General features: G+C 40.7%; 1 protein-coding gene across 2 annotated transcripts in view; it reads left to right on the forward strand.

The window, feature by feature from the left end:
• The first annotated feature begins 582 nt into the window (after positions 1-582).
• Positions 583-12,659, forward strand: part of LOC102203160 (tripartite motif-containing protein 3-like) — a 17,939-nt gene continuing 5,862 nt past the window's right edge. For both annotated transcript variants that reach the window (XM_005736004.1, XM_005736005.1), the window contains exons 1-9: positions 583-730; positions 9,403-9,575; positions 10,076-10,316; positions 10,510-10,661; positions 10,784-10,964; positions 11,055-11,784; positions 11,975-12,078; positions 12,154-12,321; positions 12,420-12,588. In XM_005736004.1, the coding sequence (XP_005736061.1) occupies positions 9,430-9,575; positions 10,076-10,316; positions 10,510-10,661; positions 10,784-10,964; positions 11,055-11,784; positions 11,975-12,078; positions 12,154-12,321; positions 12,420-12,588 (1,891 nt within the window). In that variant the 5' untranslated portion in view covers positions 583-730; positions 9,403-9,429. The remainder of the gene's footprint in view (positions 731-9,402; positions 9,576-10,075; positions 10,317-10,509; positions 10,662-10,783; positions 10,965-11,054; positions 11,785-11,974; positions 12,079-12,153; positions 12,322-12,419; positions 12,589-12,659) is intronic.

A 12,659-nucleotide genomic window follows, 5' to 3' on the forward strand; every position in this document is an offset into this window, starting at 1 on the left:
TAAGTGAAAACACACAGCATATCCCATTACATATTCCATACTATACCACCACCTGGCCTCTAGAGTGCTGTATTACTAAAACTAGCAGGACTCCTATTATTAAATGAACACACCTATCCCCTTCCATTCTCTAAAAAACAAACAAAAACAAAACAAAAAACCTCGTCAGCTTTCGAGCAACATACTCTTTATAATAATTAGCATTTTACATGTTTAGCGATTTTTACAAAAGTCTCTGGAAGGAAGGTTTAGGGAAATGTAATATAATTAAATCACTATATTGCCGTCAGTTTTGTGCTTTTTCGTTTTACTCTGATCGTTTTTGTGTTTACATCCCCAAAATTCAAAGGGTAAAGAAATAAACGTTGTGCTTTTAAAGGAAATGGGTGGTACCCAAGGAAGCCAAACCCCTTTGCAGTAGTCAGATTTATCCCTCAGTCAGTTCTCCAGATTTTCCACGTCTTTTGCATATCCCCTGCCTCCTCCATATGCAATTGGGTTCTTTAACTCCTCCCATTAGCCCTCTGACCAATCCTGCGCATAAACCACTCCCCTAATCTCCTCCTTTCCCTTGTCCTCTTCCTTACTGTCCCCTTCTTCTCCCAGACAGACCCTGCCCTTTCCTTTCTGTCGCCCTGTCTGTGGATTCTGTATTGGAGAGGTTTGGGACACTGACAATGGGAAGCTCTCTTTACGGCCTGCAATGCTGACACTCCTGTTGGGAATTTACGTGAGTACAATGTAACCATTCACTTCTTTTTTATGGTGTCGAATTTCTGCTTTCTCATCCTGCTTGTTCCGTTATCCGGAGTCCTCAGAGATACAATGACTGGGCTATAAGCAGATGAATAATTGATTACTTCATCCCAGCAGCATCTGTGCACGGATAAATCATATCAGAGGGGGGTGTACTTTAAATAAAACAAACAAAAAAACATGATGTCCCCCTCTTTTGTGCTTTTTTAAAATTGCAACAATCAACCAACTTAAAGTCAACGCAATTAATTCCAGCACCGTTTAAGACAAACTGTTGCACAGAAATTCTCCATTGCTCTGATTTTTTTTAAAGCATTTTTTTTTCATTGCTTCCTCTTTCAGCCCACACACTTCTCCATTTTAGCTCCTAGCTGGCTGCCGGCTCAGTAGCAGGTGGGCATCTCTGCTGCAGTCTGAGGGCTGGGCTCTTTTAACCAAGCATACATGCTCGTTTGTTAGAGGATTAGTGATCTTCCGTTGGTTTTTCTCATCTGAATATGTATGGAGTGTGCTGCTGAGAAGTTTTGTGAGCCACATGTGAATCGACATGTTGTTTTCTTGTGCCACTCTGTGGCTCCTTGTGTTGCACTGTACTGCAGCAACAGCAGCAGGCAATGCATCATTTTTGAAGACATTTTTTTTTTAGTCTTCGGGCCTAGACTGTGAGCAGATGGTCCAGTGGTTTTGGTATTGATTGTCTTTGTTCTGAAAGGCTCGTTTTATATTTCTCATTTTAGGCTAAAAGTATCTCAAAAGTTAAATTTTTAAAATGAGTGCAGGTGATAGAGATGTTTGCCTGGTTTTGCTCTGTTGGCTGCTTGCACTGGGTCACAGGGAGGGTGCAGACGGTGCGGGATGCTGCGCCAGAGGGCAGATTGTTAGCAGAGCTTAGAGAGTCAAATTATATCTGTGCTCTTAAGGTATACAGGACAGGGAACATGTGCAAGAGAACCAGGGGACCAACAAGGGCGTTGTGTGGGGTATACAGTACTACTCTGCAAATATTGAGCAACAGAGATTAAACTGTAGCTTAGAAGTGACCAGAAACAGCAACAGCTTTTGAATACTAATTCGATCAAACGCAGACATGTAGCATATATGCTATAGGCTATAGCCCTTACCTGCTAACAAAATCAGCCCCCAGTGCACCAACACAAGTGAGAGGATAGGGAACTTGATAAATATATTATAAAAAGATAGATTGCAGGATAATTAGATTTTTTTTTTTGATGTTTCATATTCAATGATTTATTGACCTGCTTTCCATATTATTATATCAGTATTTAAATGAGACCCATGGCAGTGAGTCAGTTCTCCTGGGTTTATTTTTCCTAATTTGTGTAACAACATCAAATGGAAACGATCTAATCTAATATAATGCAATATCAGTTTATCTGGCTCCACTGTTAATTGCTAATCAGTGTATGATTAACCTGATTTAATATAATACACAAGTTGGATCGTTCGCCCTTTCTAATCTTTCCTAGTTGTCATCATGAGGTTTGTTGAAACCCCAATTCAGAATAAATAGATTACTGTAGGTAATAACTATAATAATTATAATTATGGTTTATAGCTCTAGCCAATTAGAAAGCACTTATTTTGGAGTTTAGGACAAAATATTTGAAGGTTTAATCTCCATGAAAATGATTGTGCATATTTTGTGTTATTAATTCATTTATTGGATCAGATTATTGCTCACTGATCAACAGAAGAATGACTGTAGATGAGACAGAGTTTTGACTTGAGTCTAATTGCCAGCTGGTGTCCCTGGTCAGTTCCTGAAACGGCAATCTAAAATTAGAATATAATGACTTATCACAGCCGGTGCATGCTGATAGTACACAGGCTACAGATGACCATCAACCAGTACAAGGCACATCCACCAAACTACCAATACAACAACCACGATGAGGTAGACTACATACAAAACAAAAGAAGGTAAAATGCTTGTGATTGGATCCTCTAATTCTGTGCTTACGTTTGAGTCGGTCCTCCTTTGAATAGCACTTTTATTATTTTTATTTCTGTTTAGTGGTTTATGAGGCATCGTCAGCCTTTCATAAGACATCATCAAGAGGGATGCAGTCACATCAAGATTACTCGCTATAGATAATAAATATTAGATGAGACTTTCTGAAGCAGCAGAGTGGTTTATTTCAACTAAAAAAAAAATCAATATTTTCTGGAAAACACCTTTACCAGTGGACATCTGTAAACCTTCAGCTACTGAACTAAAGTGCTGTTGTTTCTTTTATTGAACAACAGTGCAAAGTTCAGAGATGAACGAAATTTATAGATTACAGACTGAGGCATTCACGCTGTAAAACATGTGACAGCACAAAATGGTTAAGTCCCATCCATCCATCCATCTTCATCCGCTTTGTCCGGGGCCGGGTCGCGGGGGCAGCAGCCTAAGCAAAGTCAATAAAAGTAAATATAGCACAATAAAGTCACAGTTTTTTTTCTTTACCTATTATAATAACATAGCAGCTGAGCACTGGTACTGTTCATTTTATCAAACCAACATTTGTGCTGCTCGGCAAACTGCCAAGCCGAAACCACATTCAGTTTCTTAAATATCCTGAACACGAACTACATTTTCTTAACAAAGAGTAACCCCACTAATGCTTCACAGTGTCTGTGTATCTGCAAAGTACAGCGTGTATGAGACCGTATTTGAACTACTGAGTCATAGTATGAGACATCTCAGTCCTCTTACTGCAGGTGAATAAGCATTGCAGGCACCGCTTGTGTGCCGATCTACCTTTTGTTAAATCTGCAGTGCGTGTTGTGCCTGCAGACAGGCTGCCCTGCGTGCCGCATTGTCTTCTGACAATGTTTAGGAGTGTGGGCTCACAAGGCGAGACAAAAATCTGCTGTTGTCAGATCTTATCAATCTAAACACAAAACAAAATGATGAAAAACTGCCACAGTGTTGGTTTTTAGTAGTTCAGTGTCTAATTGCAATCAGTAAGTGTCTATGCTAGGCCATTATTAGGCATGCAAATGTGTCCCCGCTCTTATGCTGAGTGTATCATTCTCAATAGCCTTACATATAATATACAGACACTGTTTTTCTTTTATGTAAAGCCCAGCGTTCCATGCTGTGACTGTTCTGTCAGAGATTGATGCATCGAGACAGATTTCTTCATCTGATGGAGTGTAAGAGGGGTGGGGTGGTGGTGGTGGTGGGTGTATTAGTCTTAAGAAGTTTGTGTGAATAATGATTGATGAGTCATCACGGAGCCGGCATCTTTTCTGTCCCTAAAAACATATAAAACAGACCCTGTGCTTAGATCCAGCTGCCTGAATGTCTCATTCTTAGTTCCACATTAACTTTGGCATTGTAAAGAGTGTAACTGCTCCACATTGTTATTCCTAGTGCAGATATAACTGTGTGAATAGTTATTCTTGACCTGTGTTCACCTGAAAGTGCTACAAATTGAGACAATGATCACAAATGTCTTCTGAACAAAGTTACAAACAATGAGACATTCGCTGTGATGTAGACAATAGTTCAGATGCTTTGTGATTATGTAATTTATGCTGTGTCTCTGGAGCATATGCTTTTCTCACTTCTACTCTTACTTGTCTTTTCTCTCTTTATATCTGAGTCAAGCGTACAGATATTCCTTTGTAACAGTCTACCTTGTTCCTCATAACCCAGAAAAATCTTTCAACAGCGTGTTGGGTTTATTCAAAATTACATTTCGGGTAATTCTGCTCAGCCTGTGAACAATTACTGTGTGTTGGCACATGAGGAAGGACACAACAGATGTAGCAGAAAACATAAACTACAGTCTATATTTAAACACAATCTGGAGAGCACATCACTGAGGGCCAACACTTCTCTCTTCAGGTCAGTGAGGCTTTCACCAGTGTATGCTGGTCTAGTACATAAACAACTGCTGAAGACTCCTCTCTGCTGTGTCTCTTAAAAGTGATATCACAAGATGGTAACACGGATACAAAGTCCGTTTTCCAAGAGATGCTGTATGCAATTGTAGTTCAATAATACTGAGCTGGCTAAGATAGTAATGCTTAAAATAGATTTGAAATATTGGATACCATTGGAGAAAAAGATACTTGTCTGTTACTCAAATAAGGAAAGAGGAAGGGAAGAGGCAAATACTTTATATGGCCACTGAAGCACAAACATCCTGGAATCCTGAATAGTCACTGTTAAGGAATGGTATTAACAATCTGTAAATTACAGCCTTCTTAAAGGGCCAGTTTCTGATTTCTCATTATGTTGATTGAAGTAAAAATTTGATTTGAACATCAGTCTTTCATTTTATTTATCATGAAAGTATCATTAATGGGATCTATGCTCTTATTTGCTCTTATATTCTCTGTCCTACATATACTGTTAAAATGGTGCATGGTCATTATAAATATGGCCAAAACTTCAAATATTATTTATGTATAAGAAATAGAAATCGCCCAAAAGCTCCAGGCTGCTCTAAATGCTCAGAAGTTCAGAAAGGTTTTCTTCTACTTGGCTCATTATGATGTTAGTGGTGCCAGATATTTCTATGCGGTCATCTCAGACACGCAGCTGAGACTGAGTACAATAGCCCCACCCATCCGCTGTCTAAACCTTCTGTTTGGGACGGGCAGCCAATCAGAATAATCGATTGATCGGTTGGAGAGGTGAGGGGCTGTACCAAGGTACAGTATGGTTAGCATACCCAGTCCAAGCATTTGGTCATGTGACAGTTCCGTTTTATTGGGCCAAATTCATTGGCTTATCATCTCCTGTATAAAATAGTTTTTTTGTTTAACTGTGTCTCTCTTAGTCTGCATAGTCCAGCGATATTTGAATGAAACTTCTCCACCAAATACTTTTTCTAAGTTAACAACAGTTAAATGAATAAATTTCAGCCTGTTTGTAATGAATGACCGACTTTATGATCCATTCATTTCTTTAATCAAAAGTCTTATTCAGTGTTGCACGAAGGCTGGAGCACATCCAGCTGTAACCAGGTGAGAGGCAGGGGTACACCCTGAGTACGTCACCAGTCTACCAAAAGGCAATAGCTCACTATTCATTTGGAGTCATGATTTAACTTAACGAGTATATATTTGGATTGTCGGAAATGGAGTACCTTGAGGAAATGCTTGTAAGCACACGTGGAACATGCAGACTCAACAGAGAAAGGCCTCGGGCATGTTTGAAACAAGAATTTTCTGCTGTTGGGAGGTAACGGTGCTAATCACTCCACCACAGGGCCGCTCTGTACTTGAAAATCCCATGTTGACATGCTGACACTGATAGTTTTATCCTGGAAGCAAGCTGAATTATAACCATTAACTGAAATTAGACAAGTAAAGTTTAATAACTTTAGGGGCTTATTTTGAGTTATTATTTTTAAAGACTTTAACTTGCTTCTGTCTCATTGACTATAACCAAGAGATGACATTTTGCATTAAATGTAATAATAGTTGGTCACATAACTGTGGGTCAAAGAATTAGTCATGTATTCAGAATAACATTATATTTTCCTCTATCACTGGAATTTTCCGTCTCAAAAAAAACGTTGAAATTGCTCTTTCCTATTTATTCCAATTTATCGAGGAGCAAAAAGCCCTGGATTAGGAAGCATGTGTAATTATTATTTTTTTTGTTGTTGTTTCCATTATAGAGGACAGCATAACCATAGTGATTTTTTTATTTTTATTTTTTTAAAAGCATCTACAGATATAAAAAGTAGCACTTCAATCGGTGGAGCAGTGAGAGGAGAGAAACCCTTACCTGCGCAACCGATTGAAATCTAAGCAGGTTAAGCTGAGGGCAATGTTTTCTCTGAAGGCGAGCTCCTGTTGCTAAAATCCAATTAAATCATTCATATTACATGTGTCTGTTTTCAAGAGAAAGGTTTTGAGCATACACACTTGCTTCAAGCATGGAATACAGCTGTATCATCTTCGGACAGCTAGTGACTAGCCTTCATTCTTTTATGTGGACATGAAGCATTTTCTTCAAAGCGAATTTGAAGTGACTGGGCATGATGGTGTCATCTGAATCTGTGAGACAGTAATCCAGATGGCAGACAGGACCTGACCCTGCAGGAGGAGATTAAGGAACTTAACAGTAATGCAGGGTGAGAGTGGCAAGTGACGTTTTGCAGTGAAACGGCTGACTTTGCAAACATTCGCGCCGTGATTTTCTGCAGTAAAAAGAGAGGAAAGGGACTATTGACCTCATCTGTATGAAGCGCTGACTGTGCACTTTTCATGACAAAGCCTTGTGATTGCTGTTTAATCACATGCTTCCTCAAACATTAGAGTAAACTGCAGATTGAAGTCTTTAGTCTGTGTTTAATTAAATATATTACTATTTATGTTGTACATTAGGTATTCTCTAAATTCACACAGGGAAAGAAGGTTTTTAATGAAAGATCTGTCTGTGGTGAGGCGAGTGGGAGTAACTGAGCCGAGGAGGGCTGCTTGAAGAACAGACAGACAGGCAGGGAGAAGGGAAGGTGGGGGAGACTGTTGCAATCCTAAAGACAGTGGCCAGTCTGTCGAGAAGGGAGGAGCCTAGAGGTCTTGGCTCATCATACTTCCTCCTGATGTCACCGTTCAGCTGCTGCAATTCAGAGTCTATGTAAAGGGAGGACAGCCCAGGGAGGGGAGGGCTTTTTAGGGGAGACAAGGGAAGGGGAGGCATAGAGTTTTTTGGGAAGGGCTTGTTGTGAATGGGCTTGGCAGACCTCCTTAGTCAGTAGGCCTTCTAATCACTTGGGAAGAAACAACAATAGAGTCTGCGTGCTTGAGAAAATTCCCATCTGTCTGTGGCTGGGCTCAGGCATACTGATGTCATGAGTGCATTTATGTGGCCGAGAGAGAAAGAAAAATGACAGGATAATAAAAAAAACAGGGAGAATGAGGGAGGGGAAGAGATGTGGGGCGCTGAGCTGTGAGCAGAGCTGAAATGCCATTGTTATTGCTCGCTGCTCTGTGTTGCAAAAAGGGACAGCTGCCGCCGAGGCCTGCTTGCTCATGTGAGGCAGAGAGCCCAGCTCACCGTGAATTTTTCCCCATCTCCCCTCAGACAGAGAGACAGGTGGTTCCTGAACTCAGCCTGCTAAGAGTCAAGGGAAGGAACTAGAAGGAATTTGGGGAGTGGCATTTCAAAGCTTCCTCTTTCCTCTTGTTGCTCTCAAAGAAAAGGGGCCTAGTTATATTTTTAAGGCATCAGCTGAAAGACAAAGTGTTGTTTGGTGAGACATGTTATAGTGACGCAACAAGGAAACTGATAGTAAGCTCAAATAGAGTGAATCCTTCTTTTGTCCGGTCTGTGTGCATTGTTTTAAACTGCAATGAGCAGGATGTTTTTACGTTTTAAAAAATGTTATACATTGTCAGTTACTCAGAATATGACATCTTGCATCAGTGATGGTGTGCTACATTCATTTACATATTTTGAACTGTAATCAGGTTTAAAATGACGGCTCAAGGTCAACTGTCAGGTTTCCCCGGCTAAAAGGTTCACTTTGATTAATAGCACCATAGCAATTAACCTTCTCATATACGTATCAGATAGCTGTTTTAAGCTTTCTTGGGCATTAATGAAGCTATTGGGTATCCTAACTGTTCATGATCCTACATAACAAGAACATATCTTGCTAGTGTTACAAAGAAAATTGAAAGAAAAAGCAAAAGCAAATAAATTAATTGCCTTTGAGTTCTTTTCCCATGTAATTTGACATCTCAGCAGTCGTCACGGAACTGTCTTTGTCAGGGGATAAATTCAGTTAATCTGTAATGAATTTTTTGAGCTTTAATTCAAGACGTGGTTATTAGCGGATGGTGCATTACAGAAAATTATAAGGAGCCTAGAGTGTCAGTTACCTGACTGAAGGTGTTTTGTAGGACAGAAACTATAGAGGAAAAAACTGAAAACAATAGGGCTCTTTACAGTGTTAGCCAAACCAAATGACAAAACACACCAATCCTCCCGCTGGAATTTTATTATCATATGAGTCACTCACTTTTGTAAGCGGTGTTTATTGACCAGCTTGTCTGTGTTTTTGGACTCCATGTAATCCTTTACGTGCTTATGTACACTATGACAGATGTACGGCACAACATTGGCATGCTAAGTTAATCCCTGCTTGACCCAGTGGTATAATTTCATGTAACAGCAACTCTGCCATCTGAACTGCAAGCCAGCAGGCATCTACTCATCTAGGAGTCCTATTAAATAACAAAAGTGACACAGTACACCGAAAAATATCACCAAGAGTAAAACATCAGTATTAGTATCATGTTTTGATTGGCTTATACTGTGTATAACTTCTAACACTATTGCTGACAGCATAATTGTCTCCACTAAGAGTTCTACCCTGCAGTTTTAATCACATGTATATGTTTCTTTCCACTGTGTGAACTCAATTGGGGGTTTCACTTATAAAGTTAAACAGCCTCTGGTGAGGGAACTCATACTACTGACATAGTTTGATAAGCGAGACCATAAATTGCTCGCGGATACAGGATTTAGATGAGGTTTTATTGTGTTAGCGGGACTATGAGTCATTTCTTCCTTTGCTCAAGCAGCTACACCCTGTTCACCCTGCCTGACTGTTTCCTCGAGGCTTTCTTGACCTTTCTTCTCTTTCTTTCACCTTGTTTGCACAGGTTAAGTGTTCCCAGTGTCCCCTTTGAATGTCTGTCATTATGGCGAAGCGTGAGACTGGCAGCACCAGCCCTGTGGTGAGGCAGATAGACAAGCAGTTCCTGGTCTGCAGCATCTGTTTGGACCATTATCACAACCCAAAGGTGCTACCCTGCCTGCACACCTTCTGTGAGAAGTAAGCTATGAATCACTTAGCTTTACAAGGTGATCGACACCAGGAGATCAAAGTGACAGTAAAGAGATAAGCAGACATAAAACATTTAGAAGCAAAATAAAAAGATGAGTCAGTGTTTGGCTATTATAGGATGCAGCGTGCTAGATTTTAGTGTACTTTAATGTCTTTTTTAGCAATTTCTAAATTTGGTATCACAGCTCCTCGCTTAAGCGAGCTATTCTGTCATCATCATGGTTTCTGCATGACGTAAGTCACCAGCTACTCTAAGCTTGGTCACAAGAAAAGCACACAGCCTTTTTTTTTTTTTGTAGGGCACAGCTTTGGTAATAGCAAATACTGATTTCCACAGCTGTGTTGCTACAGTAGTACTGTTTTTACATCGTTGTGCTTAGTAACCACTCAAATCACATTGTCCAGTCTTCTAATCAGGTCTCACCCTGAAATTGGTGCTTGACTGCAGCTTTATTAACTGATTTCTTTAACATCTTATCTGATTGTAGATGTCTACAGAACTACATCCCTCCCCAGTCTTTGACACTATCCTGCCCAGTGTGCAGACAGACTTCTATCTTGCCAGAGAAGGGTGTGGCAGCCCTGCAGAACAACTTCTTCATCACAAACCTAATGGAGGTGTTACAACGAGACCCAGAGTGCAGCCAGCCTGAGGCGGGCAATGTTCTTGAGTCAGCCAACGCAGCTACAACCTGTCAGCCCCTTTCTTGCCCTAATCACGAGGGCAAGGTAAGCTTTAAAAAAAAAAAAAAGGTTATGATGAATAGGTCAGAGTTGTCATACCTCATCTGCATGTTCATGACCAGGCTGCCGACTGTTATTGGATTAAAAAGAAATGCCTTCTGTATATATACATTTGAACTTCTGAGCAACCTTGACCTCAGAAATGTGACTTTACTTGCCTCGACTGCACCATCTGCAGGTGATGGAGTTTTACTGCGAGTCATGTGAAACAGCCATGTGTCTGGAGTGTACAGAAGGAGAACACAGGGAACATGTGACGGTGCCTCTAAGGGATGTGCTCGAACAGCATAAGTCAGCCCTTAAAGGTCAGCTGGACACTGTTCGCAACAGGTAAGATTTGTCACTGCTTTAACACATAATCTATTATGCGATTGCTTTTGGAAGACATTAGTAAAATTGGATGTGTAAAAGTATAAAGAGCTGTAATCTGCGTTTGCTTTTTGCTCTGGCAGACTACCTCAGCTGACAGCTGCCATTGACCTTGTGAATGAGATCTCCAAGCAACTTACAGAAAGGAAAAATGACTCTGTGACAGAAATCAGTAATACTTTTGATGAGCTGGAGAAGGCCCTACACCAACGCAAGACTGCTCTCATAACTGAGGTGGAAAACATCTGCAGCACCAAGCAGAAGGTCAGCGATCTTATTCATTTTAAATTTGATGCATTTAAAAAAAAAAAAAAAAAATCATGATAGCTCTGCTGACTTTCTCCATCTTCTTAGGTGCTTCAAACTCAGCTTACCTCTTTGCTTCAGGGCAGAGAGAACATTCAGAGTAGCTGTAACTTCACAGAGCATGCACTGAGCCATGGGAGCGCCACTGAAGTCCTTCTGGTCCAAAAACAAATGGGTGAGAGGGTGAGTGCTCTGGCAAGACACAGCTTTCCCGAGCATCCTCATGAAAACGGACATCTGGAATGCCAGGTGGAGACGGATGGATTGAGGCGCTCCATTCAGAATCTAGGAGTCCTGATCACAACGGGGGCTGTAGGCCATACCAGCGTTGCCACCGGTGAAGGTCTGCGACACGCACTAGTTGGCCAACACACCACTATCACAGTCACCACTAAAGACAAAGATGGAGAATTGGTGAAGACTGGTAACGCGGTTCTTAGGGCAGAGATTATCTCTGCGGATGGGGTGTGTACTGAAGCTGAGGTGGTGGACAACAAAAACGGCACCTACGAGGTTGGATACACCCTCCGCTCTGAGGGAGAATTCACCTTCTCTTTGCTGCTATATGAACAGCCTGTGAGGGGGAGTCCTTTCCGTTTGCGTGCTGTCAAACCGTCAGATGTCCTGCAGTCGCCAGACGATGTGAAGAGACGAGTGAAGTCCCCAAGCGGAGGAGGAGGTCATGTTCGCCAGAAGGCCGTGCGCAGGCCTTCCAGCATGTATAGCACCACCAAGAAAAAGGAAAATCCAATAGAGGACGAGCTGATATATAGAGTTGGTGAGTGAAAAAGCGTTATTTTGGATATTAATCGTACTGTTGACTGTTCTTACAATCTTCCATCCATGCATATTTTTATGCTTTTAGTGCTTTTAATTTACTTTTAATGGCACAAAATGGTGACTTATCCTTAAAAGTTTAAATATTTTCTTAGTGTTAAAAACATGGTGATGTTTTGTTGATTTGACAGGAACAAGAGGGAGAGATAAAGGAGAATTCACCAATCTTCAAGGCATCTCGGCCTCCAGTAATGGTCGGATTGTGGTAGCAGATAGCAACAACCAGTGCATACAGGTCAGTGGCTAACCTATTTAGCTTCAAAGAATTCATTTTTTGAAGTGTTTAATAATTTCTTTTCTTTTTTTATAGGTTTTCTCTAACGACGGCCAGTTTAAGATGAGGTTTGGGGTAAGAGGTCGTTCACCAGGCCAGCTGCAGCGCCCCACAGGAGTCACAGTAGACATGAACGGGGACATAATTGTAGCTGACTATGACAACAGATGGATTAGCATCTTCTCCTCGGATGGCAAGTTCAAGGTTGGCATTCCAGTCAGTAAAAGAAAGGTTTTTTTGTTTTTAAACCGCACGATTATAAAGTGAAACTAGATTTTAAAACAAAACTTTGTTTGTAACAGAATAAGATTGGTGCTGGAAGATTAATGGGCCCCAAAGGTGTGGCTGTGGACAAGAATGGACACATTATCACGGTTGATAATAAGGCCTGCTGTGTCTTCATCTTCCAATCAAATGGGAAGTTGGTGACAAAGTTTGGCGCCAGAGGAACATCAGACAGACACTTTGCAGGTACTGAGTGATGTTAAATCAATAAATGGGATATTTTTTTATATATATATATATATATATATGTATATGTA

The sequence above is a fragment of the Pundamilia nyererei genome, unplaced genomic scaffold, assembly GCF_000239375.1.
Source record: "Pundamilia nyererei isolate P.nyererei 1_Seehausen unplaced genomic scaffold, PunNye1.0 scaffold00066, whole genome shotgun sequence".
Classification (NCBI taxonomy): Eukaryota; Metazoa; Chordata; class Actinopteri; order Cichliformes; family Cichlidae; genus Pundamilia; species Pundamilia nyererei.